Genomic DNA, 25,466 nt, shown 5'->3' with positions numbered 1-25,466 from the left:
TAAGCTGCCACTCTCGCTGACTGAGATTTTCTCTATATGTTATCTTGTTCCAAATGAAGTGACTGGATGGATTTAAAATGTGTCTTGACAAAAAAGAACTCACATATAGATTACCCCATCCATTTCGGACTAGCATTGTCCGATGCATGTCACATAGTCTACTGTAGCCATCGTTATCACATATCAACGGCTACTCCCTAGTTCTCTTATTATCATCTCGGTCCCCCCTCTTATCTTGTCAATTTCGCCTTATTGCAAATTACCAATTAATTAATCTATTATTCTTCAAACAATCAACTTCTTTTAGCGCTACAATTATCACTCTATTATTTCCACATTGGAATCAGCCAACTTCCTTTCTGATATCGTGGTAGCTTCCGGTATCCTCAAACTCTGCCGCACTGAGATAAACACACTCTAATTACAAGATATACAAATTCACAGATAAATGAAAAACTGACTAGAATTAGTGTAGTCGAATAGCTAACTTACAACCAATCGGACATTGACAAGTACTTTTAGCTATATCGGGCTAAAAAAAAAAACAAGCACAAAAATTATCAGTTTATATTAGCTCGTGACGAAGTATTGGATATTGAATTTGTTTAAGCACTGCAAACTATATTTTCTAGGTCATGTATTCAATCAAAGTACTACCTCAGTTTTCGAAAATAAAACAATGAATCGCAACTCCATAGATTATGGCACCTCTATGGAACCGAGGTCTCAGTGGAATTTGATGCAGACTTCATTGTTATCCTCATGTTTTGTGTCGATGACTATGTTTTCGAAGTATCCTTTGGACCAATACCTTGGTTCCGGTTGGTCATGCCTATGCTTTATTATGTTCCATATGATCTATAGTTTTCCGGCAATATATCTGCAATTTAGGCTTTTTAACCGTTCCCCTGAGGGTATATTAGTACTTTTTGACAGATATGTCCCTATATTTAATGGTAAGTTTCTCGAATAACTTATTTGCGGTTACCAGTCTTTTCAGTCATAGTCATCTTGGCTAACTTCATTAAATTTATCATCGGAGCTTACTTTCTCACTATATCCTTTGGATATCTGTTTTTCACATTTTATAATTGTGATGGCAGGAACTGCATCGGTGGAACATATATATGGGGATCATGCTCGGATTCCTGGAGCGAAGGGGATTGCAAGGAGTAAGAATTGAATTTACCCTTGGATAAATGTATTTAGCAACTACAGAATAGTACATGCAGGTCCAGTACCAGAGGAAAAATTTATACTGTAAGTACTTTTCTATCAAACAGAGACTTTTGGTAGATTTTAGACGTTGAGCATGATAATGACCGACCTTGCTACGTTGTTACTAATCGTTTTATGGTCATCAGCTTAGCAATATGATATAAGACAATGATGGACACAAGGGAGACTTTGCTGTACTAATCATTTGCAATACGAAAGCAGCTTTTAAAAAAATACACACTAGAAGACACGAAAGTTTGAAGTCAGTCAAACTACATGTGTATGTAGTCATGAGAAGAACAAAGTGAGATAGTGATTAAGAGACTGAGTTATGAAACATTTCAGCCATTTATTTGATACGGATGTAGAAGATGCAACTATATATAGATATAATTAAGTCTAAACACGTCATAACACCCATTTAACGGGATTTAAGTGTGGCAAAGTAGTTATAGCTATAAACAAATCCCCAACATCGATAGCTCTTTAAGTCCTCGAAATTTGATGCCGACCACATTAGTTTAAATGAACTCATCTAGCTGAAGGCGCTCGGTCACACATCCGCACCAGATCACAAGTGGGAACCTTGTGCTCAACTTTTTCTACAACCACTAGCCAGTTTAGATCAGTCACTTCTCGATATATTAGTAACCTATCAAATATATCTTCGAACATTTTCGCATATGACCTCTGATTTCACTGAGTGGGGATGTTTTGATTATAGAAGTTGTTACTGGTTAAGATGTCAAATTCCAAATACTTGTGGTATCTTCATAGTTGGTCCTTTTACAGTGTGGCGTAACTGATAGAACTAGGTGAGTAAAAATGAAATTATTGTGTTTAGAACTCGAAATCAGGTAGTCATCTAGTACAAAATAATCATTAGTTCATACAAACACTACATAAAGGCAACCAATCTTGTTGCCGTTACTTAACACTGAAGTCAGATCTTTGGCTTCCAAAAATTCACCGAGAGTTCAAAAGTATTCTTGTAAGTTTATTCTCCTGTTCAACTGCTAACTTGTGACTTTTTGAATGCCGGCAAAGAAATTCTAAGCGGTAGGCAAAATTAAATGCCAATTTACCAAAAATTTATTACATTCCTCAATATATCTTTTAGTTTTTGTTTTGTCTGACTAATTAGCGAACTTTACAAGTTTTTTCAGTCTCACATAGAAACGTAATTTCCAACTTAATAAGCAAATACGTGGTTTTAAGTTGTTTTTTAATTAAATCTGTACTAATTGCTTAATAGAATTTAATTGGAGGGTATGTGCCTTACTATGTATTAAACTTGTATGGTTTTTCTTGAACTTTTCAAGCACCATCTTCGAGCATTATAATAATATGTATAATTTTGAGTATCTCATGGGTTATGTAACAATATTTTTCAATGTCTCATAATAAACATATTACAAACTGTAGTAGCTCCCAGAACCCCTCTCTCATAATACATGTGTTATGTAATGACGATACTAAAACTCGGCAATATTACTTAAGAATATGTAAGAATATTGGTTCTGTGCAGTCGAGTAATCTAATTTGTAATTGACAAAGTCGTATAAACGAAATTAATTCTATTCATGACATTGTTTAAACAGTTATTTTGGTTTTAATGTGTCGCTATTTCCAGTCAAACCAGTGTTCATACCCTTAGTATCAGGTTATTTAGCTTGTGAGTTGATAAACGTTAACCTTAAGTATGATAGAAATTTTAGTAGATGTTTCTAAAAAGAACCCAAAGGGATAATATCAACATATGTCAGTCGTTTGTTTTTTATTGAGTAAGTTTTAAATCGGCTCATCGGACGTTTTTATAATATTGTGAATTGTAAGATACCTGTGCAAATTCTGAACTTGAATAAAACGTTCAGTGATCAAGTTAGATTTTGTGGAACGCTTTGCTTTCGTGTCGCCTAAAGTATAATGTGGTAAAATGGTCAAATAAGTATGCACAGTCTATGATTAGACAAAATATCAATAGTCGGGTTAATCATGAAGAGAAATATGTATTAAATCGGTTTTCTCTAAATCAGTTTATAATCGCAGTGAGTATATAGTTTGCCAAAGTAGTTGAGAATTTAATGTGGTATACAGTTAAATTTTTGAAGCTAAAAACCCACAATAATGCCAGTATTTCCATTTGTCAGGGTGTACGGTCTTTTAAGTATTCTTTTCAATTTTGAACTCAGATGAAAGCAAATGAGTTTGAGATGATTACAGTCATGTTGAAAAGAAACAAAGTAGAACTCCAATTGTAGTATTTTGCATAACAGAGCATCTTTAATATAATGATGATTAAAAATATGGAAATAATAAACAAACACCTGATTGTAATGTGAGATTCCTTGTCAGTAAAGGTTTGCGATCGTAGTGGCGGTCGAATTCAGGACCTTTAGGCTTTGCAGCGAGTGCTTAACATTTAGATGGCTGAGTCAAAATCCAATTGTAATATAATTTATAAAGTGTATTAAACGGTTTTTAACATCATAATTATCAATGAAATGAGCCAGTTACTTTGTACATTTCATTCATAAGCTTAAAAACACGGTGATAAAGGGTAAATAACGACACCAAATTATGTCAACATGAGAAGTGTAAAATTTCAATCTTTTTTTGAAATGCATTTTTCCGCATTGCATATTAGCGATTATCTTTTAGTTACTCATGAAATTATGATGGCATTCACTCAATGTTCAGCAAAATCAAGTCCGATTTATCTAAAGAGCTAATTAAAATAATACCTCAATAACTTTTTCATTCATCAATTTTTACTGCATATCAATGAGATTGAGGTCAAGCATACAAATCGAGGTTGTGGGTTAAAATCTATTTTGTTGACAAAGTTTATAAAAATCTTCGTTTTATTAATTTAATAGTAGATTTTGATTAATCAATGAACTTACTAACATCCAAATGTTTTTATTTTTTACGTTAGTAATTTAATACTCATGAGAAGCGATAGTATTCTATCTGGATGGGAAATTACTTCCTGGTTTACGATTCGTGGTCTGATTCTCATTCCTTATTTAGGAGCATTTATTTCCATTTTCCTCATAACTATTGGTGGTCCAAGGGTGTTCGGTATGGTGAGCTATAACATATTTGCTGAATTTATTAAATTGATCTAATTTTATTTTTACACCATAATCCTTAAGAATTGTAAGAGATTACATTTTTTGCTGTTGATATCCAAGAATTATTTGAATAGCCTAGATTATTAAAATAAGTGATAAAAAGGACGTATTAGTGAGATGATAATATATCAAACTAATTGATGGGTATCATAATATCTAGTAAAAATTGCCTTGATACTTAAAGCTATGATTACTGGATTCAGGACTCAGTGTAATGCAGGTACTTTCAACCGATTAATATCAAAAAGGATGAAGCGTGAGTCCTGAACTTCACTATTAGTCATCATTCAAAACAGATATAAAATTTTGATTTCTTCGTCGAACGGTTTGAACTAAATAGAGTTATTCACAACAATATCTTGCAGAGAAATTTACGGTTTCATATTAATAGGTAATCATTTAGCACATGGGGATATCTAAAAATTAAGAGTCCTAAAGCTTTGTGCTATATATCTAGATTGTGAGGTATCCAACTATGAGGGTTCCGGCAAAAGGTGTACACCAATAATATTGAAAATGAATAAGGATAACTATCAAACAGGTGCGTATTAATAAAGGCGAGCATCGAAAGAGGGATAAAATTTTTAAGCGTGTAAAATCTGTTCGATTGACCTTCTATCCATTTGTCTCTACAACAAATCAAAAACGTAGATTTTTTAATATCTAATGATGAGTTTGCTTTCGAAAAATATGGTATTTTTCCTAACTTCATAACAATATGTTGGTTGTATCACACCACTTACGTTATCTCATGTCTACTTCGAACAGCAAGGAGATAATGATTCGGTGTACTTAAAGTTGAATGAGTTTTAAATGCTAAAACGGTCATACACTTCATTTGTTATCATATATATGCCCGAAAACATTGTTTTTTGTCCTCTATATCAAAATTCAGTGGACTTTTATTCTGTCGATTAGTGACGTCTGTGGTAGTAAGAGTAAAATGATTAGGTCTTATTTAATACTGATTATATGAATAGGTGGATCTTATAAGACAAATAAAGTGTGACCATTATTACTGAGTGACATCTGATTATTATTGGTTATTCCAGTGCAAACAATACTCAGATTTGCGTTCGACAAGCAAAAACATATAAAAAGTTTATTTAAATTGGTTAGTTGAAACTACAAATCTAATTACATTACTACAATACATTATACACGAGTTCTTTGCAGAGGCGTTAGAAATTCACCGTCTTAAACTTGAATTATGTGTTCAAAAGCATCACTTGCAAGCTGTTGTGAATATCAATAAAGACACTACTTTAATAATTCTAGATTTCCAGTTGGACACAATATTAAAATTCTTTTTCCACCTGTTCCACTATCATGCAGTAGAAATTTCCTCTGCTTACATTTTTTTGTATTCAGGGTGTAAATTTAGTACTTTGAATAGACTCAGATTTAGTAAGTACACCTGATTTTCATGTCATTCGCGTCGAATGATCCATCTCATCAGAATAACAACTGAAATTCAGGCTGCTCCTGGATCAAAACATCAGAAGTCCACGTAGCCACTGTTTGATGTGCAGCTTTTTCTGGAGAAGTTTCTCGACCTTTCATATCGTCGAGTGCTTTTTTTCCATCTATTTTAGCTTTGTTCGGAATATGATTGTGTTTTGTCGGCTGTTTTTTTAATAATTACGTACGTTGTATAACAGAGTGACCTACACTTCATCGTAAACTATTATGTACATCTCCTAATATTCTTCTTGTTAACTACAACCTCTTTCCAGAGAGCGTAGCCATTCGCTACTAAAATATCTGTGCTCTTGTTTCCCTTTACATATTCAAGTTTCAATCTAATGAGGTGTAAAAAAGCCTGTATAATACGTTGACTTTATGTACAGCTGTTTCATTTTGAATGCCAATTAAATATTTTATTTCAGATCAAACATACAAATTTACTTTATATACAACTACATTTTCACTAAAATTACCTAACCGTAAATCAGTCTACTACCTTCGTATTTCTGGCTATCTAAAATTGTTAAATGAACTCTTCTGTCGGAAATTCAAAATACACAAATATCCCTCTACAAAGATTATCTCCTTGCTGTTCGAAGTAGACATGAGATAACGTAAGTGGTGTGATACAACCAACATATTGTTATGAAGTTAGGAAAAATACCATATTTTTCGAAAGCAAACTCATCATTAGATATTAAAAAATCTACGTTTTTGATTTGTTGTAGAGACAAATGGATAGAAGGTCAATCGAACAGATTTTACACGCTTAAAAATTTTATCCCTCTTTCGATGCTCGCCTTTATTAATACGCACCTGTTTGATAGTTATCCTTATTCATTTTCAATATTATTGGTGTACACCTTTTGCCAGAGCCCTCACAGTTAATATCAACCGGTTTCAAATACAACATAAGTTTCCTTTTTAAGTAACACACTCACCTCGAAGCATAAAGGTCCTCGGTCTCATAACATTGCTAAAGAGTCCTAAAATTGGATGACACAGTTGTTAAATTCTCTCTGGTATTCATTGGATTTTTAGTATAAATATCTTTCCTTTATTAAAACTAACTTGAGTTCTAATTAATCTCCACAAACTTTTAAATCAAACTATTTCCCTTAAAGACACATTTTTGTAGAAATACTGATGTTATGGAAATACCTATTTGATATTATTTCAGCACATATTGTGTTTTTGTGTATATGTATTAAAGCTTATATATTGTTACAAAGGCTGCCAATCTATAAGTAGACGTGTTCTTTTCACCTATATCTATGGTGAAAGTGTAGCAGTATTTTATGTGCACAATCATAATAAATAAATAACAAATTAGCTTGTTTCATGGAAAATACAAATACATATATATGCTTATTTGCATCGACAAATTTAAACCGTTTTGTTTAAATGGTGTCTGTACCATTATGCCAACTATATTGTTGAGTAAAAACATTGTTTGTGAGTCTGTCCAAGTTATCTAAAAATAGGTTACCAATATTCTGATAAAATGAATTATCGACAATTTGTTCTGAAAAGTATATTATACAAAAAAAATCCAGACAAAGCATGAGTAAATTTTATTTCACTGATTTCATGAGCACCCAAGGATGAGGCACTCGTAATCTAGTTTTTATACCTACTACCTTTTGAAGCAATTCAACTGACATACACAGATTGGTGTCCCTTTCATCAATAATTTATGTTTTACTCATTAGGTAAGAAATAGCTTGTATGGGGGACTAATATGTGACCCGAAGGTCCCTTATTTGATACCTGGTAGGGTCATCTATCCTGATTGATGAGGGGTCTCATACTAGAACGAAATAGTTGTCCATTGCTTCTTAGTTTCAAATGTTTATTTTATTTCTTCTATCAAGAAGGCAATAAGTCTCAAGACGAAACTAACGTATGACCGTTCTCCATCTTCCTATCAATCATTCTTGATAGGCATTAACTTTCTTACTTCATACTATATTGTTATTCTTGCTAATGTTATTTGGTTGAATAAATAATGTCTAGGACAGTTCAAACTTAAATTAATAAATGGGTTATTATAAAACATGAGACTTGTAAACATTCATAATAGATGATGTCATGAACGCCTGTTCACACGATGACTAACTAACTTACTCATTTGCATATATTTATTTCCCCTCAATGAATTTACTTGAGTCTCGACATTTGAATAAGTGTTTTAATAATCTACACGTATGTATACATGTTTGTATGTGTGAATGAGTGAGTAAGTGTTATGAATTCCGACTAGGTTCACCCCTAAATAAGCACTATTATCCAGATTCGCATTTTTCGTTGAGGTATTAGATTTCATGTGCCTGTAACATTTTATGTTATTCATATTACATTCATCCATCTGTTTTCTTCTCTTTGTTTAGTTACTCTATATATTATCACCATTGGCTGTATGTTTACTAAGTGGAGTACTTATTACACTACGTTTGAAATATGCTAATTCAACTAATCAGTTATCTAATTATTATACTAAATTTTATCGACTGTTTTTTACATCCGTTCCGAATAATCCTGATGGTGTTGATACATATCATGTTCAACCATTAGTTTGGGTAAGTTTCGTTTTTATTTTTCATAAATACTGATTTATATATTTCAATCACATAAGAAACACATAAGCTGAAGAACCAATGAGAATCAATGAGCAGTTGTCTTGTCTACTTCAGGACTTCCCAACAGTGTGTGATATAAAAATTTCATGTTTTAAAACGGTTGACACGTTTTGTAGTTCAGGTGAATGCTTTCGGTAGCAAGATGTTCGCTAAGCAGAATGATTTGATTGTATGAATTTCATTGTCATTATAGACACTTCAAGCGGAATTAGGCATTCTGAAATGATTTCACCGCCAATTACAAAACGGTTCATCAGAAACCATTAATTTAACTCCGATAGAATAGTTTTGATAAGCTCACTTCTGATTAAAATAATGGCTGGTTATATCGTCCAGAGTGATAATGAAAGCTCTACAATTAAATTATTCAGCTCATAGAACTTAACACTATCCCTCATTTCATGTTTCAAAGTCACTTGGATTGTTCAACTGAATATAGTTCATGATGAAAACTAATTTGACATTGAACAATCTTCACGAACCAATTTTTTAATAGTTCACTCAATAAATTCCTAGAACCATTGATAGAAATCTACCAGATTGGTTCTTATGTTCACTCGGTTTTTTCATTTAACCGATATCATCAATCCAACCAAGTTACTAAGGTCATCATGAATACTCAAATTTGTACAAATATATATATATATGATGACAATTCAACAGCATATGAATACCAATCAAACAAATAAAATCACTACACAGAAACAACCTTTTTTTGTTAAATAGTAACTAAGTGAACTTATTTCAAAAATCTTTTATTTATTCATTGGAAGAAATCATATTGAAATAAATGAATTTTAGATTCATTTAAAAAATTTATTCGAGAAGAATAAAGTATAATTAATAAGTGTTTATGAGAAAATAAACATTTTGTTCTACCCTCTGTATCACGTACGATAAACATTTAAACAAATATAAATTTAAATTGTGTTTCAATGGAACTAAGTGTATGTATATTTGTTTGAATGTAAATAGATTACTTACAAGTGCTGAATACAGACATTGTTAACATTGTATTTACTTAGAATAGTTGATAAATAATATGCATATATAAATGATTTAAAGAAAATTGGCTATTTTGTTGAATGAGTTATCATATCTATTTTTTGTGATATAACTATATGATAGTGTGATACTTATGTTAGATTAAAACTATCACAGGGATGTATTGTAATTTTACTATGTTATAGACGTGGAATTACTGATAATGATATGCATGCTTTTTTTCCGATAGAGGACAAAGACAGTTGACCTTCTCGTGTTGTATTTCGCTGTACATTCATTAAATATATATATTCACTTAAAATTCTTTCATATTCTGTTCGACAAATTAAAACAACAGCCATTTGACATATACTGAACATTGTTAATCGATATTCACATATAAGCATGAATGTAAACTTAGATACCTGACAAAATAAAGACTAGGTACTGTCATTCATAGAAATCTTGCATAGTGTCTATCATAACAGAGGAACATTGTATTTATGTCTGTGTAATTGTGTGACTGGATAATAATTACATATAAAAACCTACTTATCAACACAATGTAACTAAATGAACAAATATTCTACAATAGAATTAATGACCAGAAAATAATATACTTAGATATGATTAAGTAGATAAGTGAGTATGATTCAAATTTACCTAAATACAAAATTAATTTCAATAGCTGAGATCATGAGTCAATTGTAGCTGGACCACCACAAAACTCCTTCTGATACTAACCAGCATCTTCTCACTATTGATTGGCTTCAAGAGGTATTTCTGGAGTTTTAGTAAGAAGCAGTGACCAGTGGAGTTGAACAAGGCCTGTTATGAGATAGTGACTCACTGAAGACAATAGTGGATGTGTCACTCAATTTCGTGGATTAGTTGAAGTTAGACATTAACACCGTTGGATGCTGGCCGGCTCAGTGGTCTAGTGGTTAAGCGCTCGCTCGCGAAACCAGTAGGTCCTGGGTTCGAACCGCGCAGGGGGCGAGGTCGTGGATGCACACTGCTGAGGAGTCCCACAATAGAACGAAACGGCCGTCCAGTGCTTCCAGGTTTTCCATGGTGGTCTAGCTTCAAGTGACTCATGATCTTAACCATTGACAAAATTAATTGGTAATGTATTAATTTGATAGAACAATACTTGATTAATCACACTATAAGCTTAATTCTGACTCAACATATCAATTTCTTAAATAGTTATATTTTCTTTTTTTTTAAATCACTGAAAAACTGATCAGAATAATTCAGAACTGAAATAAATTGTGACTAATATAAGAAATAGGATAGTAAGTGTTAAATTTCTATATTGGAACTATAAACTATAAAATGATAGATTCATTTTATAGTTGGATGTATGGTGAATTCCATGAAATTATGAAATGATTTCTGTATACATAACTATAATTTACTATTTTTGATTGTTATTCGCTTAATAAAATAAAGATAACTTAAATTTAATTTTTAATACTGATGACGTACAGTTTACATTCAACAACGTAATTCATAGACAAAAGGATAGCATAGCAATAGGATCCCCTCATGGTCCACCACTAGCAGATCACTTCATGGCCAATCTAGAAAACAACCAACTCAAAAAGATTATAGAAATATCAAATAAACATTTTAATCTTAATATTAAAACTTCACTAATGTCTAAAGGATTCTTACATAAAAGACATGAAATACACTATCTCTGTAAATAATTTTTGAAATATGAACTTATGTCTGGTAGTTACTAAATAAATATCGAAATGGAATATCAGAAAAGAAAGGAAATTTTATTCTACTTAGCTTCATATTGTCTTCTTAATCCGACTTCTGATTCATGAATATGTCAAAAATAAGCTTTGTTTTTAAGCCATATCATTGCGCATCTATTAGTTTATTAGAAAAGACAACTGCATAAAATGTGCTCTTTCTATATTCAGCTTCAATTATTATCATCATTCATGACTTTTAAAACAGCAAATACAAAATGATCAATAAACTAATTACTGAAAAACTCGTCAATTCCCGTCACATAATCTCACTAAAATAATCTACGTAGTTAATCGATTACATTTAAAGGAAGTATGAATCAAAAACCTATACACTTCATAGGCTTTAACAATTTGACGACTTAAACCTAAACTCTGTGTAAAAAAAGAAAACGCATGCAATCTTTCATTTTATTATGATCTTAGTTGTTAACATCCTCCTCTGAATTTTCAATATTTATTAATTACTTGTTTTCATTATATCCATATTTTTCATTTCACCCTCACCCCTAGCTTCATGAGTTACCTATTAGTAATCGATATGTGTGTAAGTAGTAACAATAGTCCAAAATGTATTGTTAAAGTTTTGTGTTTGATAGAAATTATACCCTTTATCTCTAATTTGACATGTATTCAAGCTACAAGGTAAAAATTCTTCAACCTAAAAAGTTTTGAGGAAGAAGTGAATAGGTCATAACGTTGAAACTTTCGTTAAAGAAGAATAGTTGACGTACTCAATTTGCGAAAACTCAATTACATATTGATTCTTAACTTGTAATATGTATCTACATGCATATTTCTTATATAAATGAAAATTTTATTGCTAACAGTCTAAAATTTGTTTTGCTTGTTTACTTTTGTTTATATTCAGGGATTTCTTTCCACATTTGTACATTTAACTCAGTCATATAATCTATGGAATGGAGTATATCCTACCATTGGTAAATTGGTCAGCGGTGGACGTAAAATGCGACATTTGTAAGTTGTTCAAAACTCGGGATATATATATATATATATACATATATATATATACATATATATATATATATATATATATATATATATATATATATATATATATATATATAAAACTTTTCCCTAATGTGAATTTTCGCCTTTCTTACATTGAATCATTAGCGTTAAAAAGGTATCAAACAAAGTCAGTGTGTCAGTCCGTTTTAATTTTGGTCGAGGGTGATCATGTACGACATCATTTTAAGCAACCTGTCGTATACAGTTATAATTTTCAACAAACGAAGGTCATATGCTCATCTTTCATATATAAAGTTATAGAGATTTGAGAGAAGGCTTTTACATTACGTTTTATGTTTTCACATTCAAAATAATTATTCATATGCTTTTTTATATCTTTCGTGATGAGAAAAAAACGCAGTAATCACGTTTATCAGGTTTCGATCATTTTTTTTTTTACTTACCCACTTTCATATCTCTTCTCTAATACATTTGAAATTCGCTTATTCAGATACGTTACTCATTAGTGTTACGTACCTTTTCTATTTTTTTTTCAAGTTTTGATCTACTTTGGATATGAAACTATTTCTTCTATTTATCATTGTGTTTTGATGATTTTTCCGATCCCAATCACTGTTATATCATTATTTGTGTGGTTTCGAATCTATTAAGTTAATTACCACAAGGTGCATATACACTAACGAAGACATGCCAAACTTATATGATATTTCAGTGCAAAAATCTACACTGAAATGGAGGTACATTTAGCCGACGGTTTCAACATATGGCGAAAAGCGTGTCATTGATTTCACTGCTAGCTACATTTCGTATATTCTGTTATTTTTATTACATCTGTCACAACACTATCAGGTTTTATTAATGGTGCTTTAATGTATAACATACATCGTTTTTATTATGACCATAGAAACTTGATTAATCGATCTTGTGTTTTACCAGTATAAATACATGTAACGGTAAATCCTTCAATAATGTTACCTACCCATATATCTTGTTATGAACTACATAACTGCAAGTTCTTAATATTTCACTGATCTCATTATAAGATCATAACAACCTACTCGAAGAAAAATTGTATTTTTAAAATCCTAGTTTTGGTTCTTTCGAAAAATGTTGTGTCAACCTATCTGTTTCATAGGTAAAAGAGATACCTTTTCTTAATTCTGTCCTCTATCAAAGTCGATTAGTCAGTCAGGTGTGGGTTGGCACAATATTTCACAAATTTTCTGTTTTCTGCAGGTTTTTGTTGTAATACATAAGCTACTCATTAGTATAAACGTAATATATATCTAATAGCCTAAAAATATGTCAAACTTTTCATCTAACTTCTAGAGGTTGGATTCCTGTGGTGATAGGATCAGCTTTACTTGGACAATTACCGGTACTAATTATGCTTTACGCTACAGCTTCATCATATGATCCACAGTATATTCGATGTCATTTAAGCGTTGATTGGTTAGCACCATTTATCATTATGCCACATATTTTCTCAAAATTTTCAAGCCCTCGACTTTTGGTTGCATCATATTTTCTTGGACTTTCATTATTTATTTTGTTAAATCAAGTAAGTTCCTGTTTTATAGACTTGTCAAAAATATTTTACATTTATGCTAAAATGATTTCGAATTCTGTGTACAGACTCCAGATACTCACCACCGAAGTCGAATTTTATTCATTGATTTATTATAAGTTAGTCTGAAAATGACGCTATTGACTGCAGTTTTTGTCTAAATATTTCATAATTTCAAAGGTTTAATAAATGGTAATAGTACTTATTCGATAACTAATAATTTCATATCAAACATGATCTTTGACGGATTCCGTATTGCTTCACGTATATGTTTTGATTAAATTAAGATATTTCATGCAATTGGTTCCCTTTATGAATTAAGATAAAGTGATCATTCTTTGGAGGCCATCCTTTTAAACCAGCGTTATTTATTGTACACAGTTTTCGTCACCTTCTTTACTGAAATTGATAGTAAACTCATGAGTTGTCTTACTTGGAAGCAAAAATGGTCACTAGTCGCGGTATTATAGTCAATTCAGCTTTTATTCATGATGACCCCATATAGGAGTTGAAAACCATGTGCACATCTTCTTACAAACCAACAGTACACATCAAATATCAGTTATCAGTGGTATAGTGGGAAAGCCATATTATTTGACTGAAAACTGGCAAATATCTTTAACCATACAATTCGTTAATAAACAGTTATATCTTCCAATAGAATACTTTAAAGTTATGTTCCTTTTACATCTAATTCGAGTCCGTGATCCTGTGTAATCAACCAAATCGTCGATGACATAGAATAATAACGTGCTATATAGTGGATTAACTGAAGCATAAAATAAAATCTCTTTATCCTATTTACTGATTAATCATAATGTTGTTGCACATAGTTCATATAATTTTCGCCCTATATTCTCAACAATGAAATATTGCAAATGAAAAGTATTTGAACATCTTCATATTATATTGACTGAATGAAATGTGGAATAACGTACAACTGTATTACTTGCTACATTAGACCTTATGTTTGATATGTTCAGTATTCAAAATTGTCTAAGGAACTTTGTAAATTTCATTTTATTTTCAAGATATTTACTGGAAAAAAACTGGCTTTATAAACTTACACTTGTTTATAATCAGGGCAGTTTTAATCATGTGGTGTGCACGATACATTGAGAAACTGAGTCAGAAGATAGTGGCCTGTATTTTTTAAAAATTCATTTAGTATGCAAGTTTTTAACACAAGTTTATGTTTAACTTTTAGTTACTAATAGTTTATTGCAAGAACTTTCAGGAAATCCTGTTTGCGAAGTTGACCACCAGTGAACTCTCAATTTTGTGTTCGAAATCCACACAAAAGATCTCCATAGAACCACTAGTCAATTTTAGTGATAATTATTCAAAATTGGTTGGTCAATGATCAGTGATTAACTGCATATTTACATACTTCTTAGTGCTGGTTCAACTATATTATTCAAGTTGGAATATAAACAACAATCTAAGTGATCTATCACTATGCGCTACGTTGAGATTCGAGATTGTCGGAGGTAGTTAACATATCGAGTCACTTAGACTAGTGTCCACATCGCAACTTGATTGATAGGATTTAGTTATCACTAAAGACTAGATTAACATGATTTTGTTCAATATACAGTCATCAATTATTGTAAGTATCTCAGTGCTGTAGGAGTTAAGTTTTAGTACCAATAACCCAGTGTTCACCTCTCAGACTGGGAAGCTGAGTGCTCTGTTTCGGACCCAAGTAGGGAACGTCAGTTCCCTCAAGGTTGCGAGCATACCTTACATACGAATGCCAGATGACGTGAAATCTGGTTTCGAAATTTCCTGTACATTACCTACTACCATCTACAATAAAAATCATATGTTGTTGTTTTCACTGTAGGCATTAATATTAATAAGTACTACCGAACATATTGTTGGTCATTTGGTTACTAATAATGAAAAATACGAAGATCAATATAAACGCATATATCGATGTTCAATCATATTAATTATTTTGTTACTTGGATTGCTTGGTGTTCCATTAATTACTCAGGTAAGACTCCTGTGACTTTTTCGTTTGTCATTAAAATCAGAGTGATTTTTTTTCTGATACTTTCATTTGAATTATTTTACACAATTATTATTATTACTATCCAGGCTGGATTTCTTTTCATTCAAATATTATTTGTTATGTGATATTACTGATTTAATATGTAAATGATATAACTTTTCATCTGACTAATTTATTGACTAGAATATGGAATTCTCGGAGTCATTTCGAGCAAAGATCGTGAATAATTTAGTTAAGATACCTTACCAAGGATTCAATTATTAACTCACATACTATGCCAATATGGAAGATTGAGGATTATAAGGATGTGTATACTTATGTACAGTTGATTATCCTGGTTAGATTGAATGTGACTGGTTAACCGAATGAACCATTTTCTAAAATAATGAATTTTTCCAACTGGATATTTAATAGCTGAACTCTGATCTATTGACATTAGTTATCGTAGTCTTTTTTATTGTCGTATTTTGTTTTATCGTGTTTGATTGTTTGTTAAACGTGTTTGCATTAAATTTAATAACTGTAGGATATATAAGTTAGCACTGTATTTCTGGAAGGTTAGCTACACTTTCAGAGCGTCAAAACAGATGTTAATGAAGTGAGGTTCGAAGTGGTTACCTAGTGGTTGAGAGTCGAGTATTTTGGTTAATAAACCGTTACTACTGTTTAATCTTCACAAGATATACTTGGTTTATATTGTGTAGGAAAAGTTATAAATCAGAAAAAGAAGTAGGTTTGAAAAGTATAAATATATGGTGACGTCTGCAAAAACATAAAGTTTAACATCAATGATCATTTAATACCTTGGAATTCCTTTAAATAATCCACTATGACTGAAAATCAAGGTTACACTAGTGTCTGTGTAATTTAATTCATGCATATCCAATAAAATTCAACTTGCTTCCACACTGACAGTCATCATGTGATCACTTGTGACTAGCTTTGAAAGAAAAATTTCGGAGTTATATCGAGAAGCTGTGAGCAATGGAGTTCAACTTTGTTGAATATGCAGAAGTCACCGACCATTATAGGACGAAATGGCTATTCAGAGTTTCTTCTTTTCAATAGTTGTCTAGATAAAGTCAGTCTGTGGTTCGAACTACAAGATTGAATTGTTTACGAGAAGAGTTCAGGCATACAGTAACTCGGATTGTGCTTCCAACTTTATAAGATTTATTTACATCATATAATTTGTATGTGAACATGTGCAAAGGTTTTGTTATTTATGATAAATCTACCTGAGTTCTAATATCAATGATTATTTCTAATATCACATGTTGAGTTACTGAAAACCAAGTTACACTGAATAATTATTTAATCCTATTACGAAACTCCCAAACAAACCTTATTAATGACTGCACAGATAGGGTTGCACGATGATAACTAAATAATTTAAGTATATTCCGATCGTCTACATTTTTTTACTTCAGTTAGTGTTTAGCAAGGATTGTTAAATAATGTTAATGGTATGTAATTTATTGTTTTGCTTGTATTGCAAGTAATATTTATCAATATAGTTATCACACTATCATTTTATATATCTGTGCATGTATCAATTACTTATGTTTCTATTCCTTCACTTTAACTTGACCTATACAGTTAATAAATAAGTGGATGGTTGTTTTGTAAACATTGAATAGTGACGTATTTCAAGAATAATCTAGTTTAATTATAAATCATTCTGGGAACTAACCATTGAGAACTTTACAGGGTTTTTTTTAACAAAAAACATAAATTGACTATTCTGCCTTATTTAATATTGGTAAGGCTATAATTTATGGACGACATTTGAGTGATGCTAAAGTAACTTTGAGAATGTCCACGTACTAACTATGACTAAATGGAGATTATGATTTACAGTTGATGATCTGGATTAGGGATTGGATTTAGGGTTTTCATAACAAATTGACATCAACTAAAATGCCAAAACACTATTTAACCAAATGGATGAATGGATTTTGTGCCAAAATCCAAGACCTGTTATCCTAAATCTGATTGGTTCATCCATAAATTAGTCTCACCTTAATAATTAAACTTGATTAACTCATCTATAACTCAATTCTCATCACTTATTTTACAGGCTGGATTTTATTGGATACGTTTAACTGATTGGTTTGTTGATCGTTTAATGTTGATACCAGTGCTAGGACAAGTGGCTGGTTTTCTCATTGTTTATGGTAAGTTAGTTATGATAGACATTAATAAATAGATTTAACTTTCCTCTCATGTTCATTTAACACGAATAAAAGATTTTTTTATTATTTTTACAAAAGGATTTTATAATTTATTCGTAAGGGTTTATATATTCCCGTTATGGATGTTAAAAAATAAAAATAATCAGTCTTTATTAACATTTATACGTCCTAGGTAGGTTACCTCGATGTTACCATTTAGTCACAAGTCTTAGTAAATTTTGATCATGGTTAGCAGTGAAATCCAGAATACATATTTTGACCTATTTGAGACTCGTCAATTGAATATACTTGCATTCCGTTGTTGACGTTCACAACGTAATTGGAATTTAGTGTTTATCTCTTCAAATACTAATTCATTTTCTTTTGATATACTAAATCCACACAGATAGTAACTTGTTTAACGGGTATCAATACTGAGGTACAGAGACATACTTGATTTTACTGGTGACCACAATCCAGTTATACAGAAATTATTAATTTCCTAATAAATTGACATTATAGTTCCCACTTGTTCTAATCATAACTGAGATATAATATAAAAGAGAATATATTGAATATTGATAAGATATAACAAATTGTTACTACAGTACATTCATTAATCTACCACTTAAATATTAGGAGATTATATAAATAGCTATCCCAACATATCATTTAATGAAATAACCATTTAATAATCAAGCAGTACAATCTTATAAATAGTTAATTAATGAAAGTAACATATGTATGAATGGAATAATTCAACTGAGAGTAAATGTCGAATTAATATACTCAAAGATTATCAATTAGTTAATAACCTGTGAGTTCTGACTATCATGTCGATTATATAATGGATTTTCTATTATTAATTGATAATCTGTTAAATAGATACATGTTAATTTAATAAAATGGAACTAGTTACTTGGTGACATAATTTTTCCTTTCTTTTCAAGTCTATATAATTGTCATGTTCGTTGAATTTATTTTCAAACATTGATCAATTAATTATAAATTAAATATAAGTGGCTTTAGTATTTTAATACCATAAACTTAATCATAGTGAAATCAACTTTCAAAATGAATATATTTGAACAAATGACTAGAATAAACAGTAACTGTGCATTTATTAATGAATGGACTGTTTACTGAATATACATTTTTTGGATCTATACTTTGAAAGACAATTCATTTCTTAATCGTGTCACTCAATTTTGTGGATTAGTTAAAATTAAACATTAACACTGTTGGATTCCGGCCGGCTCAGTGGTCTAGTGGTTAAGCGCTCGCGCGCGAGACTGATAGGTTCTGGGTTCGTGGATGCGCACTTCTGAGGAGGCACACAATAGACAAAAAGGTCGTACAGTGCTTCCAAGTTTTCCAAGGTGGTCCAGCTTCTATTGACTCATGATCTGAACTATTGAAATTTCTTAATTTTCATTTATAATTATAACTTAGACAAACTAAACTCATCAGTTTACATAGATTGGTTGTTTGGATATTCCAATTGATGTTTAGGATTGTGATTGATCAGTCTATTTCGATGTATGTATATCTTGTGCGAACTGCCTCAATATTGTTATGAATTCACGAGCATTGTAAGTAGAGTTCGATAGTGGTTAGTAGTGGAATCCAGGATGCAGGTTTTATCCTATTTGGGACTGGTCAGCTGGGTATACCTACATTCTAGAATAGATGTTTACTCCGGGACTCGAGCCCAGTATCGCTTGCTTCAAATGCCGTCGCATTACCTACTTAACCACCGGGTTCGAGTCCCGGAGTGAACACCTACTTTGGAATGTATGTATATTAATCTTACTAGCCCCAAATAGTATGGGACGCGCATCATGGATTCCACTGCTAGCCACCATCCATCTCTGTTTAATATACTTACTAGTGCGTATGCAGCTGAGGAAGAAACAGACAACGAAATCCTTATTTACTTCAACGAATTTCTCGAAGATTATTATTCTTTCTGTGTTTATATTGGAGAGGAGAACTAAATACAGATGAGAATTAAACTTTGAACGGACTGATATCAGAATTGTTCATCGGAACTGTATGTGAATACTTTAAATAAAAACTTTCTTCAATTTCATTTACAGCTCATTTACGAGGCAGTAAAATAGAAACACCTATGGTAAAAGCAATTATAATATGTATCTATGCTATACTCATTACTATTTCCAGTGTAAGTCTTATTAATTGTCATACGCATTTTACAAATTGTCTACGTTAAAATATTTTATCGATATTATAGATAATTTTCATTAAACATTAAATGTAGTTGGAAAACCCCTTAGAAATAAAAGACAATCTTAAACTGGAACAAAAAAGTGTCCGATTCTCTCCAGTTTTAAGTTTTATTTTGTACCTGATGTCAAACAATTTGTTTTATCGTATACCCCACGATTAAATTGAGAATATATTATGTGCTACTTCTATTGACCCATGTTGTCTTTTTGAGTTTGTTTGTATAGCAGGATACTCAGAACTTTTGGATTTTAAATTTTCAAGTTTCATGATAATTGTTTCGGTACTCTATCTTCCATGTTGGGGTGGTGTAAATGATATTCATAGCTCTTGACCAATCGGGCTGAATATGACTTCAGATTGAAAGTTAAATAGATGATGTATCACATCCGAAATATGTTGATGAATTTGCGTAAATCGAACTCCCATAGTATCGCTCTGCACATTGGGCCCCAAAATAATTTCACGAGATTTTTGTATGATTCTATCTCTCTGCTTTTCAAGTAGAAAAGGTATTAAAGACTGCTCAAACTAATTTTCTGATGTTCTGATATGTATTAGTTATTCATCTTGTGATTAATGCAGTAATGAGGTTAGTGGATCAATATTTAGTGATACAGAAAGCGTTACGTCGTTGGCTTGTTTATCCACTAATCTTTGCTCAATATACAGGAGAAGAGAGTTGTCTCAATCTAGTTTACAGCCTTGACGCGGTATAATACTAGATACAGTCTTGATACCTATAACACAAACTTTCGATTTGCAACTGAATGGCTTTGAGTACAGAGGCAAGAAATTATCCTTCCACTGACCTATGACCTTATTGGTTGGCAATTGGAAAGAGACAACGATTTATCTGGAACTGTTTATCAATTCATACCTGATTCAATTAATTCAAAAAAGGAAATGAATAAATATATGTCGAACATGACCACATTATACAAGAAATGAGAAAAATACACTTATATACAAAGCAAAATATTAGAGTGAAAAAAAGTGGTATACAAGTGTCACGTTAAGATTACAGTAATTTTGGAATAGAAGAGAATATGCCAGTAATTTACATATCAAACAAAAGCTTATAATCCATAGAATAATTATATATATGTAAGGTAGTCCATTTACGATTAGTTTTCAATTCTGTTTAATTCTTCTATTAACACTCTTGTTTCATTTAAATAAAGGGAATTTATACTTGGTATATATTTTCAAGTTCACAAAAGCCACCTGATTTTCAATGTCGTACATACAGTCGAGCACCATTAAATGATCCAATTCAGAATAATTTTATTCTACTCGGTTGGTTAATAGCATTTGGTCCTATATTACTGGGTATAATAATTGGATTGATTATGACATGTATACGTTTTCATAGTCATCAAACTGTAGGATATTCGGTAAATTATATTATTATATTTGTTTTGTCAATAATTGTTTAGACGATTTGTTTCTGTAATAGACTTGTGAAAATGGACTAGAATTTATAATACTGTTTATTTTATTTTTAATTCCATTGTTATATGTGGCTTTTGAGGATAACTTTTCATCAGAATGTGTACTGGATCGATCCAGTAAGTTATTCTATAACAGTATGTACATTCACTTGGTATTGTTTGGCTTGTATCTTCCCATTGAGGTTTTAGACTGCAATTGATCAGTCTGTTATTGGCATATGTGCATACTGTGCGTATGCCTCGATATTACCTTAATTCACAAACTAGCCACTATCCATCATTGCTTACAAAAAGTATGCACATTCGTTTTAAGAAATCTTCATAATGTATTATACAAATGTGAATTTGTTTGCTTTTTTTTCTAGAGAATTTCTCGGTATTTCGAAATTAATTTTACATTTTCTCAGATATAAATTCTATCAGTTTAGTTCATTTAAAGTCTATTTGGAGAAAATGGTTAACCTTTATGAAATGTTCCTTTAGTTCAATAAGATGGTTCCAAACTAGTGATAAGCTATTTCTTGTTTATCGAATTCTTTAAAAAAAATACTTGCCTAGAATAAATTACTTAGAATACTCGGATACTTCCGAAGATTACATTAAAATCATGCAGCACTTCAGTATTTTCAGTGATTTCTTGTTCTGCAAGGTGACAGAATCAAGTGTGAGTCATTTTAGGGAATATTATATGTCAAATTACAGGAAAAATGTGTGTAATAAATCAATATACTTGTGTAAACGGTGAAAAAATGTTTTCGAAATAATGAGTATTAGTTATATATTCTCTACCTCAAGGGATTTTGTTTAGTTTTACTCTTAAAATCGTCTCATCGATATATATATATATATATATATATATATATATATATATATATATATATATATATATATATATAGTCTTTTGCATTTCAGCTTACCTGAATGGACTGTAATGTACACATGTTCCATTGTGCGTGAGGATAAGTGTTAGTGAAATGATGTCATTATATGAGGGGCAAAAACGGAGAGGTAGTAAAGTGTATAAATATTGTAGCGGTAGATGATTGTCAAAAACAAACTGTCCAATAAATATTCAGAACTGATACAGACATTATTTTCATTGAATTAAAACTAATGGTCGTGCATAATTAAACATTCACACTATTCTCATTGACCCACACGCTTATATAGGACACTTTACTCATCTACCTAGTCAGTTTAATAATACAGTGTTTGTTTGCTTCTGCACTCGTACTGGTGTACTATTGCATCCTGATTTGTTATTTTTTCTGTAAAGAATTGATCGAGTGTATGCACATTATCACAATACAATATTCAGAAGCCTAGAATTAGTATCGTTAACTTTGACTGCATTGAGCTTGCCATAATGCCATACTTAATAACTGATTTACGGCTTTCTTCACGAGATTGTGGTTTTTTCACATATTTTCACTTGATCTCCTCATTTAACCGGGGATTTTTAATTTACAGTACTTCAGTTATTTATTCAAAGGTGAGTATGGTCTACAAAAGTTCATGCAGAAAACAGCACAATTATCACATATGAAACGTAATCTTCCCAAATATTCAAATATGCCTAAAAATCTTTCATGGACTAGAATAAATAACTTTAACACTGCTTCTGGTTCTCCTAAGTTCATGACATCAAATTTATCCAATCCAAATAATCTTGGAACGAATAGAATAATTTATCGATCTGTCGGTGATCAATTAGGAAATTTTAGTTCATCCAGTCAAGATATTGCTCATGCTTATTCGACAAACCAGCTACCGAATTATTATGAACATAATGGGACAAGTCAAATGATGAATACTTGTTTACTTCCTCCTCACAGAAAATCCGAAATGAACATTTACAACAATAGATTAATGTCAGAGTTAAAAGATTATCAACACCAGAAATTTAAACATCACAGACCTTATATTTATCCAAATCACCGTTCAATTGGTACACTGGATATATATGAAAGTGAAGAATTCTTGTAAATTAAATTCAACTTTTACGGACATTCTCTTTGTCTGTTTTTTTTCAAATAAAATAGTTCTGTGGAGGAAAATTTAAATACTACTTGGGCGTAATTACTAAATTCTTCGTAACAATTTTTAAAAAAAAATGAGATGAAACAATAGTCCCCTACAGTGTAACTACTAAAAATATGTTCTTACGTGTTTTAGCTTACTATATATGTGTAAAGTACCTTCTTTCGTTTTCTTTTTTTTGAAAAACAGTTCAAATAATTCAAATATCTTTACCATTTTCATTTATAATCACAAAAACATATTCGAAATTATCTCAGCTAGTATACTGTCAGAAAACGATCCACTCTAGCGGTGTCGGCTAGGAAATTGGAACTGTTGACCTTATGATTCTTTTTGGAAATCATTAATTGCATTTTGCCGTATCTCAGTAATGTTCAACATTTATATACTGGGAATGAAGTGCACTGTTAAACTTTAGGCAGTTCATAACCTTGAGATGGTGGAGAAGATTTGTAGCTCAGGTGGATGATTTTGGTGGAGTTTTGTTCTCTGAGCTGGATGGTTTGGTCGTAGAGCTTTCATCGTTCTTCTAAACGAAATCATCAGCACAAACTTCAGATAGAAGTCATAACCTTATTTATAAAGTAACGAAATCTTTTATACAACAGCTATTCAGATTTCCCATTTTTGAATTTATATACATTTATATTAACCGAAGTAAACTTTTACGTTCGTATAAGTGAGAAAAATAGAAAAATTTTGGCTTATTATACTAGATCAATAATTTTGCTTTTAGGGCTAAGCGGATCGTAGTAGGATTCATGCGACATAATTTCCGACAACATCTAGACGACATAACTCCATCTGGACCCCTCCTAGGGTCATTGCTGGTTTCAAGCCTGAGTACAGAAAAAGGGTTGGGTGTGAGCTTGGCAACTCCATCCTGCACAACCGCTTATGTGAAAATGCTCGCCAAAATAGGTCATTCAGACCACTTTAATTCTATACAGGGAGTTAAACGCTCTTCATATAGAAGAGCTGTAACATCTGATAGTGAAAGTTGAGGTCCTTTATAATTCATGAAGCCAATGACTTCTTTAATAACCATATAAGAAATGAATGCTGATAGGTACATGGAATGTTCTGAAAATGTGGGTAACCAAGAATATCATTCAAATAACAGCGGAAACGAGAACTAACAGCTTTTGGGGCCCTTTATTTTGTCGTCATTTAGATCGGACGATGTTTGTTGACGGGCTCTTCACTTTAGTGACCAGGAATCTGACTCCGATTTGATCGTATGAATGACCGTTGTCGAAATATGTATATTGCCTATCCTAGTATATAATCATCGACTTAAGTCGGATTAGTCAATAACGGGATTAAATAATTCAAATAACGATAATGGATTTTCGAATTCGTATATTTTGTATATGAAGCGAATGGAACAGAGTGAAGTGAAACGACGCTCAGTGAAGATGGCGCGTAAGCCAACTCCTTTTAGTCAAGCGTTGATCAATACTTATAGGCACACAAAAATAAGTTGCAGACATGTGATGAATAGTATAAGAAGGGCACACACATATGCGCTCATACAAAAACAATCAAGATTGATAAGCGGATAATTAACAAGGTCAAAATATGACTCAAGTAGAATTAGTAGATTGGCCTGTCCGGAAGCTGGAACAGGGTATATGGGCTTACATAATAAACGACACTACAAGCTTAACTCTACTTGAAATAAGTGAAATCCATTGGACACAAATCGGATAGTAGAGAACAGCTTTTGATGAAGTGTTGGTGTACTCCGGTCGTGACTT

The 25,466-nt window shown here is 31.5% G+C and overlaps 1 protein-coding gene across 1 annotated transcript; it reads left to right on the top strand.

The window, feature by feature from the left end:
* The first annotated feature begins 623 nt into the window (after positions 1-623).
* On the top strand, positions 624-24,343 carry MS3_00007409 (uncharacterized protein). The gene is made up of 12 exons (XM_051215679.1): positions 624-956; positions 992-1,172; positions 1,210-1,260; positions 4,157-4,307; positions 8,213-8,401; positions 12,086-12,192; positions 13,537-13,768; positions 15,621-15,773; positions 17,872-17,968; positions 20,065-20,150; positions 21,397-21,609; positions 23,137-24,343. The coding sequence occupies exons 1-12, from the start codon at positions 713-715 to the stop codon at positions 23,650-23,652; spliced, it is 2,220 nt and encodes a 739-aa protein (XP_051066208.1). The 5' UTR covers positions 624-712; the 3' UTR covers positions 23,653-24,343.
* The last annotated feature ends 1,123 nt before the right edge of the window (positions 24,344-25,466 follow it).

The sequence above is a fragment of the Schistosoma haematobium genome, chromosome 4 (genome assembly GCF_000699445.3).
Source record: "Schistosoma haematobium chromosome 4, whole genome shotgun sequence".
Taxonomy (NCBI): domain Eukaryota; kingdom Metazoa; phylum Platyhelminthes; class Trematoda; order Strigeidida; family Schistosomatidae; genus Schistosoma; species Schistosoma haematobium.
This window is presented reverse-complemented; position numbering and strand designations above follow the sequence as displayed.

Excerpts from the sequence above, each read along its gene's own strand:
- MS3_00007409 (XM_051215679.1), top strand. The coding sequence starts at position 713 with ATGGAACCGAGGTCTCAGTGGAATTTGATGCAGACTTCATTGTTATCC. Across the intron at positions 1,173-1,209 it reads AGCGAAGGGGATTGCAAGGA|CAACTACAGAATAGTACATG; the intron begins GTAAGAATTGAA and ends AAATGTATTTAG. Across the intron at positions 20,151-21,396 it reads TACTCATTACTATTTCCAGT|GGAATTTATACTTGGTATAT; the intron begins GTAAGTCTTATT and ends ATTTAAATAAAG.